The sequence below is a fragment of the Entelurus aequoreus genome, linkage group LG07, assembly GCF_033978785.1.
Source record: "Entelurus aequoreus isolate RoL-2023_Sb linkage group LG07, RoL_Eaeq_v1.1, whole genome shotgun sequence".
NCBI lineage: Eukaryota > Metazoa > Chordata > Actinopteri > Syngnathiformes > Syngnathidae > Entelurus > Entelurus aequoreus.
The window spans coordinates 1,383,687-1,408,788 of record NC_084737.1 but is presented as its reverse complement, the minus strand read 5'-3'; the positions used below and the strand labels follow the sequence as shown (position 1 = coordinate 1,408,788).

Genomic DNA, 25,102 nt, shown 5'->3' with positions numbered 1-25,102 from the left:
TTAGCTAACCAGAAGGCAATAACAATGTAAACAAAAAACACCTGCTTAAAAGATCTAATACAAATGTCTCTGAGGAAAGTAAGGTGGGAGTACTGTAATTACCTAACGTTACATTATTATTTTCCATCACAATTTAGCCCCCTCCACAATATTAACCCGACGTTAAAACAGAACTAGCTATTTATTGATTAGCAATTGCCGAATCATGTAACATTAGCTTAATGCTAAAAAGCCAGGTTACTATCACAGTCTGTAACAGACAAATAATTTCATGTAGGCTAATGTTACCTCCCTGCTACCTCTGTCTTTTTCTCGTTTCTCCTCCTCTTCTTTTCTTTTTTTTCTTCCCTGGGCACCTGACATTTTTGGCCGTTTTGACATCTTGTGTTGTTTTTTTGATGAGGTGACGTCTACAAAGAGTCATGATACGGGAAAGGGGGGGGGGGGGGCGTAATGTTGTAACAAATAATATTTCTATTAAATAGGCTTTACTTTGCATTTTAATTAACGTGGGATTATTTTTTGTATTTAGAAATAATAGTACCAACTTTTTTTTTTTTTTTCTCCAACATTTGTGGCACTGGCGTGGCGCCCCCTGATGGACGGCGCCCTTAGCATTTGCCTATACGGCCTATGCCACGGGCCGGCCCTGATTTTATATATATATATATATATATATATATATATATATATATATATATATATATATATATATATATATATACACATATGTGTGTGTGTGTGTGTGTGTATATATATATATATATATATATATATATATATATATATATATATATATATATATATATATATATATATATATATATATATAGATAGCCCGGCCCCTGGCTAAATGTTTTTAACCCAATGCGGCCCCCGGGTCAAAAAGTTTGGGGACCCCTGGCATAAACAGACAGTGAAGGTGCAGCAAAACCAACAGGAAATAGAACCAAAATAAGAGCACAAAGGAAAATAACTACAGTATTTTTCCGAGTATAAGTCGCTCCGGAGTATAAGTCGCACCGGCCGAAAATGCATAATAAAGAAGGAAAAAAACATATGTAAGTCGCATTTTTTGGGGAAATGTATTTGATAAAAGCCAACACCAAGAATAGCAATTTGAAAGGCAATTTAAAATTAAAACTCTTTGATCAACTTTTAATCAGAAGGGTTCAATCTCTCTCCTGTGCTAATTTGAAGCCGACACGACAAACGCGCTCAGAGGAGATAATGTTTGAAAAAAGGTGACTGTTTTAACTCAACTTTTGTTTTGAAGGGGGAATTGCAAACTTCCTGTTGATTTTTGCTGGGGGTTGTCAGTGTATGAAATATAGGTCTAATTGAAACCTACATAGAGGTTTTTGTTTCATGTCTCTACGACATTCCTACTGGGAGTTACAGGCAGTTTTGTCTGTGTTTTCTTCCTAGAGGGCGCTAGAGCGCAATTTTGAGTTTTGGGGTTTGGTTTTTTGATTAGATCGCAAATTTCGCCAGTCCTGATGTGTGTGTAAGGGGGTCAAATTACAGCTCAAAGAGGCGGCGGTATAGTAATAATAAAACGCTAGAAATACAATAGGGTCCTCTGTCCCAAAGGGACTCGGTCCATAATAAATAAAGAATAGTGAACAACAGGCTGAATAAGTGTACGTTATATGAGGCATAAATAACCAACTGAGAATGTGCCTGGTATGTTAACGTAACATATTATGGTAAGAGTCATTCAAATAACTATAACAGGGGTCACCAACCTTTTTGAAAGCAAGAGCTACTTCTTGGGTACTGATTAATGCGAAGGGCTACCAGTTTGATACACACTTAAACAAATTGCCAGGATTAACCAATTGGCTCAATTTACCTTTAACTCTATGTTATTATTAATAATTAATGATATTTACACTTAATTGAACGGTTTAAAAGAGGAGAAAACACGAAAAAAATGACAATTAAATTTTGAAACATAGTTTATCTTCAATTTCGACTCTTTAAAATTCAAAATTCAACCGAAAAAAAGAAGAGAAAAACTAGCTAATTCGAATCTTTTTGAAAAAATTAAAAAAAGAATTTATGGAACATCATTAGTCATTTTTCCTGATTAAGATTAATTTTAGAATTTTGATGACATGTTTTAAATAGGTTAAAATCCAATCTACACTTTGTTAGAATATATAACAAATTAGACCAAGCTATATTTCTAACAAAGACAAATCATTATTTCTTCTAGATTTTCCAGAACAAAAATTTTAAAAGAAATTCAAAAGACTTTGAAATAAGATTTAAATTTGATTCTACAGATTTTCTAGATTTGCCAGAATATTTTTTTTGAATTTTAATCATAATACGTTTGAAGAAATATTTCACAAATATTCTTCGTCGAAAAAATAGAAGCTAAAATGAAGAATTAAATTAAAATGTATTTATTATTCTCTACAATAAAAAAAATAAATTTACTTGAACATTGATTTAAATTGTCAGGAAAGAAGAGGAAGGAATTTAAAAGGTAAAAAGGTATATGTGTTTAAAAATCCTAAAATTATTTTTAAGGTTGTATTTTTTCTCTAAAATTGTCTTTCTGAAAGTTATAAGAAGCAAAGTAAAAAAACGAATGAATTTATTTAAACAAGTGAAGACCAAGTCTTTAAAATATTTTCTTGGATTTTCTAATTCTATTTGAGTTTTGTCTCTCTTAGAATTAAAAATGTCGAGCAAAGTGAGACCAGCTTGCTAGTAAATAAATACAATTTAAAAAATAGAGGCAGCTCACTGGTAAGTGCTGCTATTTGAGCTATTTTTAGAACAGGCCAGCGGGCTACTCATCTGGTCCTTACGGGCTACCTGGTGCCCGCGGGCACCGCATTGGTGACCCCTGAACTATAACATATAGAACATGCTATACGTTTACCAAACAATCTGTCACACCTAATCGCTAAATCCCATGAAATCTTATACGTCTAGTCTCTTACGTGAATGAGATCAATAATATTATTTGATATTTTACGCTAATGTGTTCATCATTTCACACATAAGTCGCTCCTGAGTATAAGTCGCACCCCCGGCCAAACTATGAAAAAAAAAACTGCCACTTATAGTCCGAAAAATACGGTGATAATAACACAAAGTGCAGACTGGATAAAAAGGACAGTGGGTACCGTGCACACCACGTCCTCGTTTAGATAGGGCGGTCTGCACCACTTTTGCACTTACCAATTGTACAAACCGCGTTTCCATATGAGTTGGGAAATGGTGTTAGATGTAAATATAAACGGAATACAATGATTTGCAAATCATTTTCAAGCCATATTCAGTTGAATGCACTACAAAGACAACATATTTGATGTTCAAACTCATAAACTTTATTTTTTTTTTGCAAATAATAATTAACTTAGAATTTCATGGCTGCAACACGTGCCAAAGTAGTTGGCAAAGGGCATGTTCACCACTGTGTTACATGGCCTTTCCTTTTAACAACACTCAGTAAAGGTTTGGGAAGTGAGGAGACACATTTTTGAAGCTTCTCAGGTGGAATTCTTTGCCATTCTTGCTTGATGTACAGCTTAAGTTGTTCAACAGTCTCCCTTCTGCTATTTTAGGCTTCACACATTTTCAATGTCTGGACTACAGGCAGGCCAGTCTAGTACCCGCACTTTTTTACTATGAAGCCACGTTGATGTAACACGTGGCTTGGCATTGTCTTGCTGAAATAAGCAGGGGCGTCCATGGTAACAACATATGTTGCTCCAAAAGCTGTATGTACCTTTCAGCATTAATGGCGCCTTCACAGATGTGTAAGTTACCCATGTCTTGGCCACTAATACACCCCCATACCATCACACATGCTGCCTTATACACTTTGTGCCTATAACAATCCGGATGGTTCTTTTCCTCTTTGGTCCGGAGGACACGACGTCCACAGTTTCCAAAAACAATTTGAAATGTGGACTTGTCAGACCACAGAACACTTTCCCACTTTTCATCAGTCCATCTTAGATGAGCTCAGGCCCAGCGAAGCCGACGGCGTTTCTGGGTGTTGTTGATAAACGTTTTTCGCCTTGCATAGGAGAGTTTTAACTTGCACTTACGGATGTAGCGACCGACTGTAGTTACTGACAGTGGGTTTCTGAAGTGTTCCTGAGCCCATGTGGTGATATCCTTTACACACTGATGTGGCTTGTTGATGCAGTACAGCCTGAGGGATGGAAGGTCACGGGCTTAGCTGCTTACGTGCAGTGATTTCTCCACATTCTCTGAACCCTTTGATGATATTACGGAGCGTAGATGGTGAAATCCCTCAATTCCTTGCAATAGCTGCTTGATAAATGTTGTCCTTAAACAATTTGCTCGGGCATTTGTTGACAAAGTGGTGACCCTCGCCCCGTCCTTGTTTGTGAATGACTGAGCATTTCATGGAATCTACTTTTATACCCAATCATGGCGCCCACCTGTTCCCAATTAGCCTGCACACCTGTGGGATGTTCCAAATAAGTGTTTGATGAGCATTAATCAACTTTATCAGTATTTATTGCCACCTTTCCCAACTTCTTTGTCACGTGTTGCTGCCATCAAATTATAAAGTTAATGATTATTTGCACACAAAACATTTTTTGAGTTTGAACATCAAATATGTTGTCTTTGTAGCATATTCAACTGAATATGGCTTGAAAAGGATTAGCAAATCATTGTATTCCGTTTATATTTACATCTAACACCATTTCCCAACTCATATGGAAACGGGGTCTTAGTAGATCACACGCAATACTAAGAACACACCATTTTTTTTGTATCTATCACGTGTTATTTGGATCTTGGTTTGATGAAATGCTTCATCTTGTCTTCCTGCAGTGGTGGAACTCTGCTTACAGTGAGCGGAACCAACCTGGCAACCATCAGAGAGCCAAAGATCAGAGCCAAATATGGGCAGGCTGAGTCTTTTCATGTGAGTATTATTGTCACACACACTACGTCCTTACAAGGGAAGCTACTCTGAATGGACTATAAATGTTAAATACCAGCAGCTTGAATTATTGACCTTCTCCCACATCCCAACAAAAGTCTGAATTATGAATTTAAGAAGAAAAAAAAAAACCCCAGCTTCAGCGTGGGTGCGGACACAAGCGAGCTCAAATACCTGCGTATGTTCTCCACACATCCATTATTTACACCCCAACACGTATTATCAATCACATTTACGCAGCGCAGACATCATTTCACTGCTTCTCCTGCTCAAGGTGTCTTTTTTTTGTGGAAGTTTCTACCAATAGGCTGCTACAAATGTCACCGTGACACACGCTTGTTTTTGTCAAGACAAAAGACGAACAAGGAAGGAAATGTTGTGGGAGAAAAGAGAAGATGCTTTTGAATTGGTTTAGTACAGAAAATGTGTTTTTAGTTTTGTTTAACCTGAACTAATGGTGAATCTTGTCTGAGTTTGAGTCAGAGTGTTGTCATTACAGGGGTTCTATTAACGCTCAATAAGTAATCTTACTCAAAAATTATATCCAACCTACTTACAGTTTAACTGGGTAAAAATGGTCAAATGTTATGAAATACTAGAATAGAATGGACTTTACCTTCCTAGTGGGAGTTACAGGCAGTTTTTTTGTTTTTTTTCCTAGGGGGCGCTAGAGCGCAAATTTTATTTTTGGGGTTTGGTTTTTTGACTAACTTGTTCTGGCCCACTTTTTGTATGTGTGTAAAAAATTTGGTGAGTTTTGAAGCATGTTAAGGGGGGCAAAGTAGTGCGCAAAGCTGCGGAAGAATAACAATAAAGAATAATAATAATAATAATAATAATAATAATAAAACCTTACAAATTCAATAGGGTCCTTTCGTCCCATTGCAAAAGGACTCCCTTTGGGATTCCTTTTGAAAAGGTCCTGTATGGACCCTAATAATAGATTTTATTTGTAAAAAGCACTTTCCATTGAGCAAACAACCTCAAAGTGCTACAGACTAATCTGCAGTCTTCTTCAGAAGGGTCACCTGACCACACGCCAGGTAAAGATTCCATCTAATATACCGAAAAATATGGTCTGATTACAAAAAAATGTGAAAAAGTCAAAGGGATTTTACCCGTACACATCATTTTTAGGTCCACAATAACCTCCTCGTGTCTTCTCATTTCCAGAACTGCACAGTATACAACAACTCAGTGATGGTCTGCCTAGCTCCGTCCGTGGCCGAGTCCCAGCTGGGCTTTTCCGAAACCGGCACGGGTCCGGATGAGATCGGGTTTTACATGGACAATGTGAACGCTTTGGTCGTGGTCAACGAGACTTTCAGCTACTACCCCGACCCCGTGTTCGAACCGCTCAGCTCCAACGGGATCCTGGAGCTCAAACCAACATCTCCACTCATACTCAAGGTCAGAACGAGTCAAGCGTTTTATTTCATTACCTTGTCTGTTTATGGTCCAAATCATTCCTGGCATCTAAAGTACAGTAATATTTAGCCCTCATTGTTGTGGTTGTTGTAACTGTAATAGAATAGTGAAGTATCTCTTCCAATGATATGACTATGACACTTAAATCCACCCACGCATTTTGTAAATAACATAAACACATACAGAATTCATATTATTATTATCTTAGTTAGTCGACATTCGCTACATCAACTAGCTAAGTTTGTTCAAAACGATCTGACCGTACAGCTTCTTTGCTTGGGTTTAGGGTCGTAACCTGATCCCGGCAGCCCCGGGTAACAGTCGCCTGAACTACACGGTGCTAATTGGGGAGACACCCTGCATCCTCACCCTGTCTGAGAGCCAGCTACTCTGTGAGTGGCCCAACCTCACAGGACAACATAAAGTCACGGTCAGTCACCAACTTTTTCTCATGTGCTTTCCAACTTTAAAGCAGAATCGAGTAGCATAGGCACACTTGCCAACCCTCCCGGTTTAACCCGGAGACTCCCGGAATTCAGCGCCTCTCCCGATAACCTCCCGGAAGACATTTTCTCCCGATAAACTCCCGGTATCCATGCGGACCTGAGTGGGGACAGCTTCGACGGTCTGTTTTCACGTCCACTTTCCCACGATATAAACAGCGTGCCTGCCCAATCACGTCATAACTGTAGAACGATCGAGGGCGAGTTCTTGGTTTCTTGTGTGGGTTTATTGTTAGGCAGTTTCATTAACGTCCTCCCAGCGCGGTAACAACACACGTCACGTTTCCGTCTACCGTAAAGCAGTTCGTCTGCCGTAAACAGCAATGTTGTGACACTCTTAAACAGGACAATACTGCCATCTACTGGATAGCCTCCGGAACACTGAAATTCAAGTATTTATTTTATTTATATGTATAATAAAAATAAAAATTAAAAATATATATATATATATATATATATATATATATATATATATATATATATATATATATATATATATATATATATATAGCTAGAATTCACTGAAAGTCAAGTATTTCATACATACACTACCGTTCAAAAGTTTGCGGTCACATTGAAATGTCCTTATTTTTGCAGGAAAAGCACTGTACTTTTCAATGAAGATAACTTTAAACTAGTCTTAACTTGAAAGAAATACACTCTATACATTGCTAATGTGGTAAATGACTATTCTAGCTGCAAATGTCTGCTTTTTGGTGCAATATCTACATTGGTGTATAGAGGCCCATTTCCAGCAACTATCACTCCAGTGTTCTAATGGTACAATGTGTTTGCTCATTGGCTCAGAAGGCTAATTGATGATTAGAAAACCCTTGTGCAATCATGTTCACACATCTGAAAACACTTTAGCTCGTTACAGAAGCTACAAAACTGACCTTCCTTTGAGCAGATTGACTTTCTGGAGCATCACATTTGTGGGCTCAATTAAACGCTCAAAATGGCCAGAAAAAGAGAACTTTCATCTGAAACTCGACAGTCTATTCTTGTTCTTAGAAATGAAGGCTATTCCACAAAATTGTTTGGGAGACCCCAAACTTTTGAACGGTAGTGTATATACCGTAATTTCCGGACTATAAGCCGCTACTTTTTCCCCTCGTTCTGGTCCCTGCGGCTTATACAAGGGTGCGGCTTATATACGGCCTGTTCTTCTCCGACACCGACGAAAGAGGATTTCAGTGGTTTTAGTACGCAGGAGGAAGACGACGACACAATGATTAAAGACTGACTTTTCATATACCGGTAGGCTGGTTGTTTTGATAACGTACATGCGAGCACTTTGTATTACTTTGCAGCGTTGTATTATTTGTACTCTGCACCAATGGCTGTTCGCCATGTCAAAGATGTGAAAGTTTGATTGAATGATTGAAAGATTTATTGTTAATAAATGGGACGCTTTGCGTTCCCAAACAGTCATCTCTGTCCCGACAATCCCCTCCGTGGTAGCAGGAACCCCTATATACTACGCTAATTACACATCAAAACCCTGCGGCTTATACAAGGGTGCGGCTTATATATGGAGCAATCTGTATTTTCCCCTAAATTTAGCTGGTGCGGCTTATAGTCCGGAAATTACGGTATATGAAATATATATGAAATACTCGAGTTGGTGAATTCTAGCTGTAAATATACTCCTCCCCTATTAACCACGCCCCCTCCCCCAATCAAACCCCCGCCCCCGACCACGCCCCACCCCACCCCCGACCCCCACCTCCCGGAATCGGAGGTCTCAAGGTTGGCAAGTATGAGCATAGGCAAGGTAGGATTTTAGTGTCGTGTACGTTTTTGCAAAGTTCCAACCACCAATTCATCGTATCCGATCAGTGAGCGTCTTAAAAGTCTGCTCTGCTTTCTCTTTGGCTTTTTTGTGACGCCACCACAGAAGGGCAACGAGTACAAAATGTAAAATATCCTATTGACCTGGTTTCGGAACACAATCAGTCTTGTACAAAGTACATGAAAATGACTTTGGTAGACGTTTGAAAACAGTTAACGCACTTGCTTGACACCAACATGATTTTTGTACCGGGGGCCCTGTTGTATGTCTATGTTGTGTGCCCATTGAACTTTTAGTTACGGCCCTGTACAGACACCTGAGGGGAGGGGCTGTCACGTGACTTCAAAGGACTTCATGTAATTAGATCAGGGGTCACCAACGTGGTGCCCGCGGGCACCAGGTAGCCCGTAAGGACCAGATGAGTAGCCCGCTGGCCTGTTCTAAAAATAGCTCAAATAGCAGCACTTACCAGTGAGCTGCCTCTATTTTTTAAATTGTATTTATTTACTAGCAAGCTGGTCTCGCTTTGCCCGACATTTTTAATTCTAAGAGAGACAAAACTCAAATAGAATTTGAAAATCCAAGAAAATATTTGAAAGACTTGGTCTTCACTTGTTTAAATAAATTCATTATTTTTTTTACTTTGCTTCTTATAACTTTCGGAAACACAATTTTAGAGAAAAAATACAACCTTAAAAATTATTTTAGGATTTTTAAACACATATACCTTTTTACCTTTGAAATTCCTTCCTCTTCTTTCCTGACAATTTAAATCAATGTTCAAGTAAATGTATTTTTTTTATTGTAAAGAATAATAAATACATTTTAATTTAATTCTTCATTTTAGCTTCTGTTTTTTCGACGAAGAATATTTGTAAAATATTTCTTCAAACTTATTATGATTAAAATTCAAAAAAATTATTCTGGCAAATCTACAAAATCTGTAGAATCAAATTTAAATCTTATTTCAAAGTCTTTTGAATTTCTTTTAAAAATTTTGCTCTGGAAAATCTAGAAGAAATAATGATTTGTCTTTGTTAGAAATATAGCTTGGTCCAATTTGTTATATATTCTAACAAAGTGTAGATTGGATTTTAACCTATTCAAAACATGTAATCAATTAATCTTAATCAGGAAAAATTACTAATGATGTTCCATATCCTATACAAAAAGCTCTGTTTTCATTTCATAATTCCACAGTATTCTGGACATCTTTTGCAATTTGTTTAATGAACAATGAAGGCTGCAAAGAAGACAGTTGTAGGTGGGATCGCTCTAGCTACAAAAACAATAGGGAAATATGAGGGAGTGAACAACTGACAACGTCACTCTACTTCCGGTAGGGGCAAGGTTTTTTTTTATCAGAGACCAAAAGTTGCGAACGTTGTTCTCTACTAAATCCTTTCAGCAAAAATATGGCAATATCGCAAAATGATCAAGTATGACACATAGAATGGATCTGCTATCCCCGTTTAAATAAAAACATTTCATTTCAGTAGGCCTTTAAGATGTCATCATTGATATATAAACTATCAGACTGCGTGGTCGCTAGTAGTGGCTTTCAGTAGACCTTTAAAGCCATGCCAAGGTTCAACAGGTCCATAAGAATGTTTTAGGTAGGGTTTGTCAAAAAGTTCAAGTACCAATGATTGTCACACACTCATTAGGTGTGGTGAAATTTGTCCTCTGCATTTGACCCATCCCCACGTTCACCCCCTGGGAGGTGAGGGGAGCAGTGAGCGGCACCTAATTTGGTGATTTAACCCCACAATTTCAACCCTTGATGCTGAGTGCCAAGCAGGGAGGTAATTGTGTTATTTCTCTTGAAAAAGCCGCACTGTACGTGTTCTCCTCCGTGTCCTCCATTCCTTCATCACCTGCTCAACTCAGCCATGTCTAAACTGACCTTACTCGTGTTTTCGCATTTAGGAATATTCCGGCACATAATGTCACTCTCACCTCGCTGTTGAATTTACGGGAATAAACCCCTGTGGGCTTTTTTTCTTCCTTAACTCTCCCAACAATTTCCTCCTCGACAGATCCGGGTTACGCTCCACTGAGCGTGCACACCCGGGCGGCTGTTAAATATGTGACGCTTCATTAGCATGCTTAACTACTCTGACTTCATGCTCGCGCCTTGTTGCTGAAAACCAAGCGGTGGTTGTCGTCGTTTTCCCCCCCTCGGGGTAAGAAAGAACGCGTGACTTTTCACCTCGTCGAGAAGGAAGAAAAGTGTTGCTGGTGCGTTAAGTTTCACCCGTTGGGGCTGAGGTGTGCGTGCGTGACACGCTCCGTGGAAATAACTCTCTCAGACGTTTCCAGGTAAAAAATAAATAAAAAAATCTGTTGTTTTGCTATCCGGTGAAGTCGACTCGCATCATGAGCCGTGCATCCATCAGCGGTAGTTTGCTGCAGGTGCTGCTAGTTGTCAAGTCCCTCGGTGCGTCTCTGTTTTGACAATATTTTCATGACTTTTAGTCAGTGGTAAAAAATAAGTCTGGGGGACTAAAATCAGCACCACAAAGCTGGCATAGCCCTTTGGAAAAGTGTGATATTTGCTGATCCACGATGTGTTCAATCCATTGTTGATTGCTTTTGTCTGGCACAGCGGCTGTACTAGGGTTGTCTCAATCAATCAATGTTTATTTATATAGCCCTAAATCACAAGTGTCTCAAAGGGCTGCACAAGCCACAACGACATCCTCGGTACAGAGCCCACATACGGGCAAGGAAAAACTCACCCCAGTGGGACGTCGGTGAATGACTATGAGAAACCTTGGAGAGGACCGCATATGTGGGTAACCCCCCCCCCCCCCCTCTAGGGGAGACCGAAAGCAATGGATGTCGAGTGGGTTTGACATAATATTGTGAAAGTCCAGTCCACAGTGGATCCAACACATCAGCGAGAGTCCAGTCCATAGCGGGGCCAACAGGAAACCATCCCGAGCGGAGACGGGTCAGCGGCGCAGAGATGTCCCCAACCGATGCACAGGCTAGTGGTCCACCCGGGGTCCCGACTCTGGACAGCCAGCACTTCATCCATGGCCACCGGACCTATGCAACTCCCCCTCGCAAGGGACAGGGGAGAAGAGGAGAGAAGAAAAGAAACGGCAGATCAACTGGTCTAAAAAAAGGGGGGTCTATTTATCAATCAATCAATCAATGTTTATTTATATAGCCCTAAATCACAAGTGTCTCTAAGGGCTGTACAAGCCACAACGACATCTTCGGTACAGAGCCCACATACGGGCAAGGAAAAACTCACCCCAGTGGGACGTCGGTGAATGACTATGAGAAACCTTGGAGAGGACCGCATATGTGGGTAACCCCCCCCCCCCTCTAGGGGAGACCGAAAGCAATGAGTGGGTCTGACATAATATTGTGAAAGTCCAGTCCACAGTGGATCCAACACATCAGCGAGAGTCCAGTCCATAGTGGGGCCAGCAGGAAACCGTCCCGAGCGGAGATGGGTCAGCAACGCAGAGATGTCCCCAACCGATGCACAGGCTAGTGGTCCACCCGGGGTCCCGACTCTGGACAGCCAGCACTTCATCCATGGCCACCGGACCTATGCAACTCCCCCTCGCAAGGGACAGGGGAGAAGAAAAGAAACGGCAGATCAACTGGTCTAAAAAAAGGGGGGTCTATTTAAAGGCTAGATTATACAAATGAGTTTTAAGATGGGACTTAAATGCTTCTACTGAGGTAGCATCTCTAACTGTTACCGGGAGGGCATTCCAGAGTACTGGAGCCCGAATAGAAAACGCTCTATAGCCCGCAGACTTTTTGGCTCTGGGAATCACTAATAAGCCGGAGTTCTTTGAACGCAGATTTCTTGTCAGGACATATGGTACAATACAATCGGCGAGATAGGCTGGAGCTAAACCGTGTAGTATTTTATACGTAAGTAGTAAAACCTTAAAGTCGCATCTTAAGTGCACAGGAAGCCAGTGCAGGTGAGCCAGTATAGGTATATATATAGGTATATATGTATATAAAGGTATATACAGTATAGGCGTAATATGATCAAACTTTGTTGTTTTTATCAAAAGCCTTGCAGCCGCATATTGTACCAACTGTAATCTTTTAATGCTAGACATAGGGAGACCCGAAAATAATACGTTACAGTAATCGAGACGAGACGTAACGAACGCATGAATAATGATCTCAGCGTCGCTAGTGGACAAGATGGAACGAATTTTAGCGATATTACGGAGATGAAAGAAGGCTGTTTTAGTAACACTCTTAATGTGTGACTCAAACGAGAGAGTTGGGTCTCCATACCAATATTTTGGTACCGGTACCGAAATGTACAGTACAGGCCAAAAGTTTGGACACACCTCCTCCAGTGTTTCCCATAAACTGCCAAGATACCTGTGGCGGCGGGGGCGTGGCTATGGGCGTGGTCACCATGACATCATCATTGCATAATTTACAACAATGATTTGATTTTCTCTAAAAAGGCTCAAAAAATGTATACTTACTAATTAATAATAACAGTTTTGTTTTAAACGTCCATCCATCCATCCATTTTACAATATAATTACAACACTTTATGTACATATTTATATACAGATTTGAACAATAAGTTATTCACTGAAATATATTTATTAATTGTGGTTCTTACAAAAAAAATATCTTATAAAATATAAAAGCTAAAATGTCTCAAAGCTACTAAATCATTTAACTTTAGCCTACTACTACAACCATATTATTTACCAGCAACATAAAGTGAAACAGAGGCAGAGGTGTCCTGCCACAGTCAGTAACAAATAAACAGAAAACAGTAGTGGTGGTAGATAGACACAAAGCTTCGTCAAACATCTCCGCAAAGTTCATACAGCACATATATTTCCCCAAAGTTACGTACGTGACATGCACATAGCGGCACGCACGTACGGGCAAGCGATCAAATATTTGGAAGAAAGCTGCGTACTCACGGTACCGCGTCTGCGTATCCATACACCGATCCCACCTACAGCTTTCTTCTTTGCAGTCTCCGTTGTCCATTAAACAAATTGCAAAAGATTCACCAACACAGACGTCCAGAATACTGTGGAATTTTGCGATGGAAACAGACGCTGTTTGTATTGGGCCACAATGGTGTCCCAATACTTCCGCTCGATCCGTGACGTCACGCGCAAACGTCGTCATACTGAGACGTTTTCAGCCGGATATTTCGCGGGAAATTTAAAATGTCACTTTATAAGTTAACCCGGCCGTATTGGCATGTGTTGCAATGTTAAGATGTCATCATTGATATATAAACTATCAGACTGCGTGGTCGCTAGTAGTGGCTTTCAGTAGGCATTTAAAGGCCTACTGAAATGAATTTTTTTTATTTAAACGGGAATAGCAGATCCATTCTATGTGTCATACTTGATCATTTTGCGATATTGCCATATTTTTGCTGAAAGGATTTAGTAGAGAACAAAGTCGATAAAGTTCGCAACTTTTGGTCTCTGATAAAAAAAAAACCTTGCCCCTACCGGAAGTAGCGTGACGTTGTCAGTTGTTCACTCCCTCACATTTTCCTATTGTTTTCAACGCAGCTAGAGCGATTCGCACCGTGAAAGTGACGATTACCCCATTAATTTGAGCGAGGATGAAAGATTCGTGGATGAGGAACGTTAGAGTGACGGACTAGAATGCAGTGAAATACTTTTTTTTTTTTCGCTCTGACCGTAACTTAGGTACAAGCTGGCTCATTGGATTCCACACTTTCTCCTTTTTCTATTGTGGATCAGGGATTTGTATTTTAAACCACCTGGGATACTATATCCTCTTGAAAATGAGAGTCGAGAACGCGAAATGGACATTCACAGTGACTTTTATCTCCACGACAATACATCGGCGAAATGCTTTAGCTACGAGCTAACGTGATAGCATCGTGCTTTAACTGCATATAGAAACAAAAAAAATAAACCCCTGACTGGAAGGATGGATAGAAAATCAACAATACTATTAAACCGTGGACATGTAAATACACGGTTAATGCTTTCCAGGCTGGCGAAGGTTAACAATGCTGTGCTAACGACGCCATTGAAGCTAACTTAGCAACCGGACCGCACAGAGCTATGCTAAAAACATTAGCTCTCCACCTACGCCAGCCAGCCCTCATCTGCTCATCAACACCCGTGCTCACCTGCGTTCCAGCGATCGGCGGAAGGACGAAGGACTTCACCCGATGCGTTTGGCCGGGTGAAGTCGGAGACGTAGGAAGTCAAGGTGAGGTCGGCGGCTAGCACGTCTGCTCTCCAACAAAGTCCTCCTGGTTGTGTTGCTGTAGTCCGCCGCTAATACACCGATCCCACCTACAACTGTCTTCTTTGCAGCCTTCATTGTTCATTAAACAAATTGCAAAAGATGTCCAGAATACTGTGGAATTATGAAATTAAAACAGAGCTTTTTGTATAGGATTCTACGGGGTACCATAACTTCCGTTAAACTGACTTCGTCACGCGCATACGTCATCATACCGCGAAGTTTCAGCCGGATATTTCCCGGGAAATTTAAAATGTCACTTTATAAGTTAACCCGGCCGTATTGGCATGTGTTGCAATGTTAAGATTTCATCATTGATATATAAACTATCAGACTGCGTGGTCGGTAGTAGTGGCTTTCAGTAGGCCTTTAAAGTCATATCCAACAATTGCGACGACTTTTTACTGTCAACTGAGTTTCGTTTTTTAATGATGTCTGCTGGTGGTGTGCCTCCGCATTGCCTTTGCTCAAAAAAGGTTGACAAACACTGCCATTGCAGATATCAGGAAGTCATTTTCACGCAAGTAAACAAAAGCAACGGTGTGAATAATGTCAATGTCACTTTGTGACTTTAGAGTCAGAAAGAGTCAGAAAGCTAACGTCGAGCTGCACCGGTTTTCCGAGCTGTCACCAGACCGCAGACGTCGTACGTCTCCGATTTGCTGTGACGGCAGCAGACTTTTAAAAGTGGAGAAGGTCAAACCCCAGGCAGAAAGACACAGACGGTTCCCTGGATAGGAATATATTTAGATTGAATGTTCTGTGCCAGCACACCCACTCGCCACCACGCACCCCTTTTCAAACTGATCGCCAATGTCCTCTCGCAAGGCGGCCTCGGTGTGTCTTTTTTTGACATTTTTGCCCCGCTAGCGACAGCTGATATGCCTCCGAAAGCCAATGACGTGGCAGCCATTTAAAATCAGCATAATAGCTCTGGACGGCATCAGCTCCGAGGTGGAACAACTCAACAACTACTTCAAAGACTTGAACACGCACGTATCGCTCTGAAATGTGTATTGATGACTATGAAAGTCATGCAAACGTCTTTTGGAGGTGGTCAAACTGGTCCTTCCTCAGTCCAACTGCAAAAAGTCAGTGTTCAGAAACAAAAATGAGGGGTATTTTACTTGAACTAAGCAAAATTATCTGCCAATAGAACAAGAAAATGTGGCTTGTCAAGACTTTCCAAAACAAGTAAAATGAGCTAACCTTCAATGTACCCATAAATACTTTAAAATAAGTATATTCTCACTAATAACAAGTGCACTTTTCTTGGTAGAAAAGAAACAAATATGAGACCTTTTTTCTCAATATGTTGAAAAATATTCTTAAATGAAGTAAATGCTAGTGCCATTATCTTGGCATAATGATATGCGCTCGGCATTACATTTCTTGCATTTTCCCATTGATAAAATGACATCATCGCGCCAATTAGTGCGCAAGGAATATACAGTATATATATATTAGGGCTGCAACTAACGATTAATTTGATCATCGATTAATCTGTCGATTATGACTTCGATTAATAATCGGATAAAAGAGACAAACTAAATTTCTATCCTTTCCAGTATTTTATTGAAAAAAAAAACAGCATACTGGCACCATGTTGTGGATATTGGGGGTGCAGCATACACCAATAATAACACAGAAATGTAACTCATCAGAACTGAATCAGATATTGTACACGTTTCTGTTGTGAATAATAAAGGATTCATTTCAGGCTGCCTCTGAATAATAGCATGAAATATTCCAGCAACTTCATAACGTTTAGTTATACTAAAGCGTCACTCAAATCTAAATAGATTTATATAGCTTTATCGGCCCGGCTACATTGATCCATTATGAAACCAACCTGAGATATTTATGTCCGTTACGTTTATTTCCAAATTGGTAACCGTGCGTTTTCTCTCTCGACACATTATCAGCCCCGCGTTGCAACAAAGGCATAACATTAACGTTACTCACAAAAAAGCTGAACTCATGAATGCTTGTTGCCACTATGGACTTAAAAAGTTATGTACTGTGAGTTGTTCCCTTCATCCATGGATCCAACATGTTTCATTTTCAGGTGCTTCTGAAGCAATGTTGTACTTCCGTGCCATTTTGCAGGAAACGGTTTGTATTGGATACAATGTGTCCGAATACTTCCGTTTCAACCATTGACGTCACGCGCATACGTCATCATACATAGACGTTTTCAACCGGAAGTGTGGCGGGAATTTTAAAATGTCACTTTATAAGTTAACCCGGCCGTATTGGCATGTGTTGCAATGTTAAGATTTCATCATTGATATATAAACTATCAGACTGCGTGGTCGCTAGTAGTGGCTTTCAGTAGGCCTTTAATGCAGTATGAAGAAGAATGTTTTAAAGTAGACACATAGAATCATCATACTGCTGTGATTATATGCATCAAGTGTTCATTCAAGGCTAAGGCTAAATATGGAGATATATATGGTGCATCGTGACATGGCCTAAAAATATTGAGATTAGAGATGTCCGAAAATATCGGTCTGCTGATATTATTGGCCGATAAATGCGTTAAAATGTAATATCGGAAATTATCGGTATCGGTTTTTTTATTATCAGTATCGTTTTTTTTTTTGTTTTTTTTTATTAAATCCACATAAAAAACACAAGATACACTTACAATTAGTGCACCAAGCCAAAAAACCTCATTCACACAAAAGGGTTGTTTCTTTCTGTTATTAATATTCTGCTTCCTACATTATATATCAATATATATCAATACAGTTTGCAAGGGATACAGTCCGTAAGCACACATGATTGTGCGTGCTGCTGCTCCACTAATAATACTAACCTTTAACAGTTAATTTTACACATTTTCATTCATTACTAGTTTCTATGTAACTGTTTTTATATTGTTTTACTTTCTTTTTTATTCAAGAAAATGTTTTTAATTTATTTATCTTATTTTATTTGATTCATTTTTTTAAAAAGTACCTTATCTTCACCATACATGGTTGTCCAAATTAGGCATAATAATTAGGGATGTCCGATAATGACTTTTTGCCGATATCCGATATTCCGATATTGTCCAACTCTTTAATTACAGATACCGATATCAACCGATACCGATATCAACCGATATATACAGTCGTGGAATTAACACATTATTATGCCTAATTTGGACAACCAGGTATGGTGAAGATAAGGTACTTTAAAAAAAAAAATTATAAAATAAAATAAGATAAATAAATTAAAAACATTTTCTTGAATAAAAAAGAAAGTAAAACAATATAAAAACAGTTACATAGAAACTAGTAATTAATGAAAATGAGTAAAATGAAGTGTTAAAGGTTAGTATTATTAGTGGAGCAGCAGCACGCACAATCATGTGTGCTTACGGACTGTATCCCTTGCAGACTGTATTGATATATATTGATATATAATGTAGGAAGCAGAATATTAATAACAGAAAGAAACAACCCTTTTGTGTGAATGAGGAGGGAGGTTTTTTGGGTTGGTGCATTAATTGTAAGTGTATCCTGTGTTTTTTATGTTGATTTAATTAAAAAAACAAAAAAACAAAAAAAAACAAAAACAAAAAAAAACGATACCGATAATAAAAAAAACGAAACCGATAATTTCCGATATTACATTTTAACGCATTTATCGGCCGAGCTGATATTATCGGACATCCCTAATAATAATGTGTTAATTTCACGACTGTATATATCGGTTGATATCAGTATCGGTAATTAAAGAGTTGGACAATATCGGCATATCGGATATCTGCAAAAAGCCATTATCGGACATCCCTAATTGAGATATTAAAAAAAGGCTGTATCGCCCAGCCCTAGGGAAAATAAACATTTTTCGTCAACAAAATGAACACTGGACAGGAAATGATACAACAAATGAGTGTGAACATTTCTTTCCATAAGGGGCCTGAAAATAAAATGAGATTCAGGTCCCCCATTTGGCCAGAGTGTTTGAGTGTCCTCATTTGTGTTCAAGTGCACTTGTGTGTGTCTCCTATGTGATGTGGCAGAGAGCGGGACGCAGCTGTTGCACAAAGATGTGCTGCGTCTAGAGTGACCTACATACCGGAGACCCCGATGGGTGTCCAGACCTCCACAGCCTGTGTGGGTGTAAGGCGAGGGTCCCAACAGTGTGTGTGTGTGTGTGTGTGTTTTAGTCCGCCTTTTCCTGTCCCTTCTGACACTCAGCTGTGCACTGGCAGCTGCGTGCTTCCCTACGCTTTTTCCAAGAAACCCGTTTGTTGTTTTGGCCCTGAGCTTCTTTTTTTCTTTTTTTTGTCACATTCTTCCATCCAGCCCGTCAGTCTGTCACAAGAGTAAAAAATAGCCGGCTTTTGAAAATGCGTCGCCGACTTCTTTCGCTCTCACGTCATCTGAGGATTTTTTTTTGTGTTGTTGTTACTGTCAGTGGTACAACGTAAAAAGAATAAAAACACACTGACTTAACTTTGATAGGAAACACCTTTGAAAATGAGTCCCTGTACTTCATGTAACTTCCTCTAAAGAGTGTTTTATTCTCTTGTCACTTATTTAAAATAACGCCACAAAAAGCTACACATATTTAATGCTCACTAAACTGAGGTTTCATGACCAATACATACAGTATATAAACTGTTATGCATACAGTATATATATGTATATATACATATATATATGTTTATATATGCATATATGTATCTACATATATGTACACATGCATATATACATACACACATGCATATGTACATGTGTGTACATAAACTGCCAAGATACCTGTGGCGGTGGGGGCGTGGCTATGGGCGTGGTCACCATGACATCATCAAGTAATTTGCATAATTTACAACAATATGATTTTCTCTAAAAAGGCTCAAAAAATGTATACTTACTAATTAATAATAACAGTTTTGTTTTAAACGTCCATCCATCCATCCATTTTACAATATAATTACAACACTTTATGTACATATTTATATACAGATTTGAACAATAAGTTATTCACTGAAATATATTTATTAATTGTGGTTTCTTACAAAAAATATATCTTATAAAATATAAAAGCTAAAAAGTCTCTTAAATCTCTGCCCCTTTAATTAGTGCATACTAAATAATTTAACTTTAGCCTACTACTACAACCATATTATTTACCAGCAACATAAAGTGAAACAAAGGCAGAGGTGTCCTGCCAGTCAGTAACAAATAAACAGAAAACAGTAGTGGTCAAATACAAATAAGGCAACAAGAGAAGTATCCTACACTTCTCTTTTGTAAAGTAAATGTGAACAGCCGATATGGGCATCTACATCAACTATATGATTTGCCTGAGAAGCTGGACAGGAATAAAAATAAAAATAAAAATATATATATATATATATTTGTGGCGGACGTAATTCTTTCGTGGTGGGCCGCCACAAATAAATGAATGTGTGGGAAACACTGTATATGTATGTGTCCACTTTATACTGGACTCTCACAATATGCTAGATCCACTCAACGTCCATTGCACCGGTCGCCCAGGGGGGTCCCCCACATCTACGGTCCCCTCCAAGGTTTCTCATTGTCATCCCTTTGGGTTGAGTTTTTTTCTTGCCCTGATGTGGGATCTGAAGCCCTTTGAGACACTCGTGATTTAGGGCTGTATAAGTAAACTTTGATTGATTGATACAGTTGGGGTCAAAAGTGTACATACTATATCCTCTTGAAAATGAGAGTCGAGAACGCGGAATGGACATTCACAGTGACTTTTATCCCCACGACAATACATCGGTGAAGCACTTTAGCTACGGCGCTAACGTGATAGCATCGTGCTTAAATGCAGATAGAAACAAAAGAAATAAACCCCTGACAGGAAGGATAGACAGAAGAACAACAATACTATTAAACCATGAACATGTAACTACACGGTTAATGCTTTCCAGCTTGGCGAAGCTTAACAATGCTGTTGCTAACGACGCCATTGAAGCTAACTTAGCAACGGGACCTCACAGAGCTATGATAAAAACATTAGCTATCCACTTACGCCAGCCCTCATCTGCTCATCAACACCCGTGCTCACCTGCGTTCCAGCGATCGACGGAAGGACGAAGGACTTCACCCGATCATCCGTGCGGTCGGCGGCTAGCGGCGGCTAGCACGTCTGCTATCCAAGTCAAAGTCCTCCTGGTTGTGTTGCTGCAGCCAGCCGCTAATACACCGATCCCACCTACAGCTTTCTTCTTTGCAGTCTCCATTGTTCATTAAACAAATTGCAAAAGATTCACCAACACAGATGTCCAGAATACTGTGGAATTTTGCGATGAAAACAGAGCTTTTTGTATTGGATACAACGGGGTACCAATACTTCCGTTTCAACCATTGACGTCACGCGCATACGTCATCATACATAGACGTTTTCAACCGGAAGTTTAGCGGGAAATTTAAAATGTCACTTTATAAGTTAACCCGGCCGTATTGGCATGTGTTGCAATGTGAAGATTTCATCATTGATATATAAACTATCAGACTGCGTGGTCGCTAGTAGTGGCTTTCAGTAGGCCTTTAAACACTCTACTGCCATTTGGTGGCTAAAGTGGATAATGCACGTCCCAAATTTGTCACGTTTCATGTGTCAGGTAAACCGTGACAAATGGGGCCATATGAACCCCAATCCTACTCTATGTACAAGCTGTTCTCATTGGCTTATTTAATTTGCTTGCAAACGTTACATAGACATTTCTTTCCTCTAATTAGACATGAAAGTTCACTAAGAAGGAACTTCAAAGTGCATAATCAATCCGTGTTTGAGTTGGGTATCTATCGACCCCCCTCGTGGATCGCTTGATTTGATGGATTCCCGTCCTGTGCGTGTGCGTTTTATTTACAGAGCGACACTGTGCTTATGCAAATGCACAAACATGTGTTTGACTTTGCTTAATTACCATGGCTGCTTAGGGAGGGAGTTTAAATGTAGCTAATTGCTTTGTTTGATTACTTTTTACGTGCTGTTAGCGTGTGCTGCATGAAGTGCGTCGTCTACACTAAAGGCCCAAACATACCGGGACGGTTTTTTGATTGATTGATGGAAACTTTTATTAGTAGATTGCACAGTGCAGTACATATTCCGTACAATTGACCACTAAATGGTAACACCCCAATACGTTTTTCAACTTGTTTAAAGGCCTACTGAAAGCCACTACTAGCGACCACGCAGTCTGATAGTTTATATATCAATGATGAAATCTTAACATTGCAACACATGCCAATACGGCCGGGTTAACTTATAAAGTGACATTTTAAATTTCCCGCAAAAGTTCCGGTTGAAAACGTCTATGTATGATGACGTTTGCACGTGACGTCAATGGTTGAAACCGAAGTATTGGTACCCCATTGAATACAATACAAAAAAGCTCTGTTTTCATCGCAAAATTCCACAGTATTCTGGACATCTGTGTTGGTGAATCTTTTGCAATTCGTTTAATGAACAATGGAGACTGCAAAGAAGAAAGCTGTAGGTGGGATCGGTGTATTAGCGGCTGGCTGCAGCAACACAACCAGGAGGACTTTGACTTGGATAGCAGACGCGCTATCCGACGCTAGCCGCCGACCGCATCGACGATCGGGTGAAGTCCTTCGTCGCGCCGTCGATCGCTGGAACGCAGGTGAGCACGGGTGTTGATGAGCAGATGAGGGCTGGCGTAGGTGTAGCGCTAATGTTTTTATCATAGCTCTGACGAGGTCCCGTAGCTAAGTTAGCTTCAATGGCGTTAGCAACAGCATTGCTAGGCTTCGACAGGCGGCACAGCATTAACCGTGTGGTTACATGTCCAGCGTTTGGTTCGGTGTCTCCTGATAGTAGTATTGTTGATCTGCTGTCTATCCTTCCAGTCAGGGGCTTATTTCTTTTGTTTCTATCTGCATTTGAGCACGATGCTATCACGTTAGCTCCGTAGCTAAAGTGCTTCGCCGATGTATTGTCGTGGAGATAAAAGTCACTGTAAATGTCCATTTCGCGTTCTCGACTCTCATTTTCAAGAGGATATAGTATCCCAGGTGGTTTAAAATACAAATCCGTGATCCACAATAGAAAAAGGAGAGAGTGTGGAATCCAATGAGCCAGCTTGTACCTAAGTTACGGTCAGAGCGAAAAAAGATACGTCCTGCACTGCACTCTAGTCCTTCACTCTCACGTTCCTCATCCACAAATCTTTCATCCTCGCTCAAATTAATGGGGTAATCGTAGCAGGCATTTCGGTTTGTAATATTTGAGTGATGTCATGTGACGTTTCACGAAATCTGCATAATTAAGTCTTTACTTCAGAGATATGTTATATATTGCACAGCCTGTCGAGTGCAAAGACAAATGATCCCAACTTCTGGACGTAACTTCAGTGGTTGTACTTATTTTCAACTCTTCACTGTGCTTATGAATGATCTCAGCTCATTTTATTCTCAGTGCCTTCATTTGATCTCAACTGGACTGTTCCGGTTATCTTAGAAGGCGTTTTACCTCTCATCCAAGTAGGCTTCATCAGTTAATGCTCACAGACTTAGATTTGTCAGATCTAGTCTAGATCAATTCCCTGGGAACTGTTGATAGTGAAGTCTTTTTGGTCCTGAAGACAGAAGAGAACAGGGTTAAAATCAATGACGGCACTGATGAAATTGAGAGATCTTCATCATCAATAGCCCTCAGCGTTTTACCCTGCGGGCAAAAAGAAAAAAAGGAAAACCTTCAAAACCTTTCTGACAGGAAGTGTTGACAGTAGTCAAGGTTATGTAAGACTCCCCCAGCATAGGCCTGTCGACCAAGGGCCCTTCAGTTTTACTACTGAGGAGATCAAAATTTCATGATTCTTCAGGTAGAAATTGGGTCAACCAACTTCTCTTTCATCAGACCACCAGTTGGATCTCCATAGACCAGTCATACATAGAGGTATATCATCATCCAGCCGTCCGCTGCTATGCAATGGACCGGTGCCTAGTATTTGTATTTAGCTCTCTGGGGTCCGATCTCAAGAGAAACGGGGGGCATGGTTCAGGGAAAAGTAAATAATTATCAATTTCCTTCTCTCCAAAGATTCTTTGAGAAGCCCCCCAAATGTTGATCTGTGAAAAGGCAGCCCTCTGGTGCACGAGCCCATCACGCCATGAATAAAAAAGCGAGTTGCAAGAACTTCTGTGTACATTCCGATCATTAAAAAAAATGTTGTTTGTGTGTTTTCAGATCCGAGCCGGCGGGTTTGAGTACTCCCCCGGTACTCTCCACATTTACTCGGATAGCCTGCTGACTCTGCCTGCCATCATCGGGATCGGAGGGGGCGGCGGGATGCTCCTGTTGGTCATCATCGCCGTGCTGATAGCTTATAAGAGGAAATCCAGAGATGCGGATCGCACCCTGAAGCGTCTTCAGCTACAGATGGACAACCTGGAGTCCAGAGTGGCCCTGGAATGTAAAGAAGGTATACCACAATGCAAATTTATTATGGGACAAATGCAACTGTCTCCATGGAGCTGGTTTAGAACCACAATCTTTATTCATTCCAAGAAACCAGCTAGACCTAGAGCAAGCGCTTTGACAACGCCTGGTCTAAGGAAGAAACCTTGAATGGAACATAGACTGAGTGGACCGCTGGGTTGTGATAGAGTAGAGTTAGAGATAGTGGAGAGCTACTATAACGTCACTCAAAGTATTGAATTGATTGCAACCGGACTTTTCAGATTGTCTTTTGAAAACATGTCGTCGTTTGTCAAGCAGGCTTCATCAACGAAACCATTCTTGTAGAGGAACAATACTTAGGAACCGGCACCAGGCTCTTAGACTAGAGATGTCCTGTCTAAGTCTGTGAACATGAACGGATGAAGCCTGTTTGAATGAGAGGAGAAACATCTTCTAAAAGAATCCAAACAGTCAATGCCATGACCTGGCATACCGTAGCCATCGCAAGGAATTTGACTTGGTATACTTTGCTCTCTTTGTTCAATGCAAGAAACAAAGAAAACTAACATCAGTCAACTTGACGTTGCATCTGCTTCTGGTCTCGTGTTGAGGTGGCTTGATTTGATAAATTATGAACTAATTGATGGCAGCACGGTGGGAGAGGGGTTAGTGCGTCTGCCTCACGATACGAAGGTCCTGAGTAGTCGTGAGTTCAATCCCGGCCTCGGGATCTTTCTGTGTGGAGTTTGCATGTTCTCCCCGTGACTG

At 40.1% G+C, this 25,102-nt stretch overlaps 1 protein-coding gene across 4 annotated transcripts in view; it reads left to right on the top strand.

The window, feature by feature from the left end:
- LOC133653263 (plexin-A1-like) overlaps window positions 1-25,102 on the top strand; it is a 684,271-nt gene that overhangs the window by 588,654 nt on the left and 70,515 nt on the right. For all 4 annotated transcript variants that reach the window (XM_062052348.1, XM_062052349.1, XM_062052350.1 and 1 more), the window contains exons 17-20: window positions 4,837-4,930; window positions 6,122-6,358; window positions 6,663-6,806; window positions 24,122-24,356. In XM_062052348.1, the coding sequence (XP_061908332.1) occupies window positions 4,837-4,930; window positions 6,122-6,358; window positions 6,663-6,806; window positions 24,122-24,356 (710 nt within the window). The remainder of the gene's footprint in view (window positions 1-4,836; window positions 4,931-6,121; window positions 6,359-6,662; window positions 6,807-24,121; window positions 24,357-25,102) is intronic.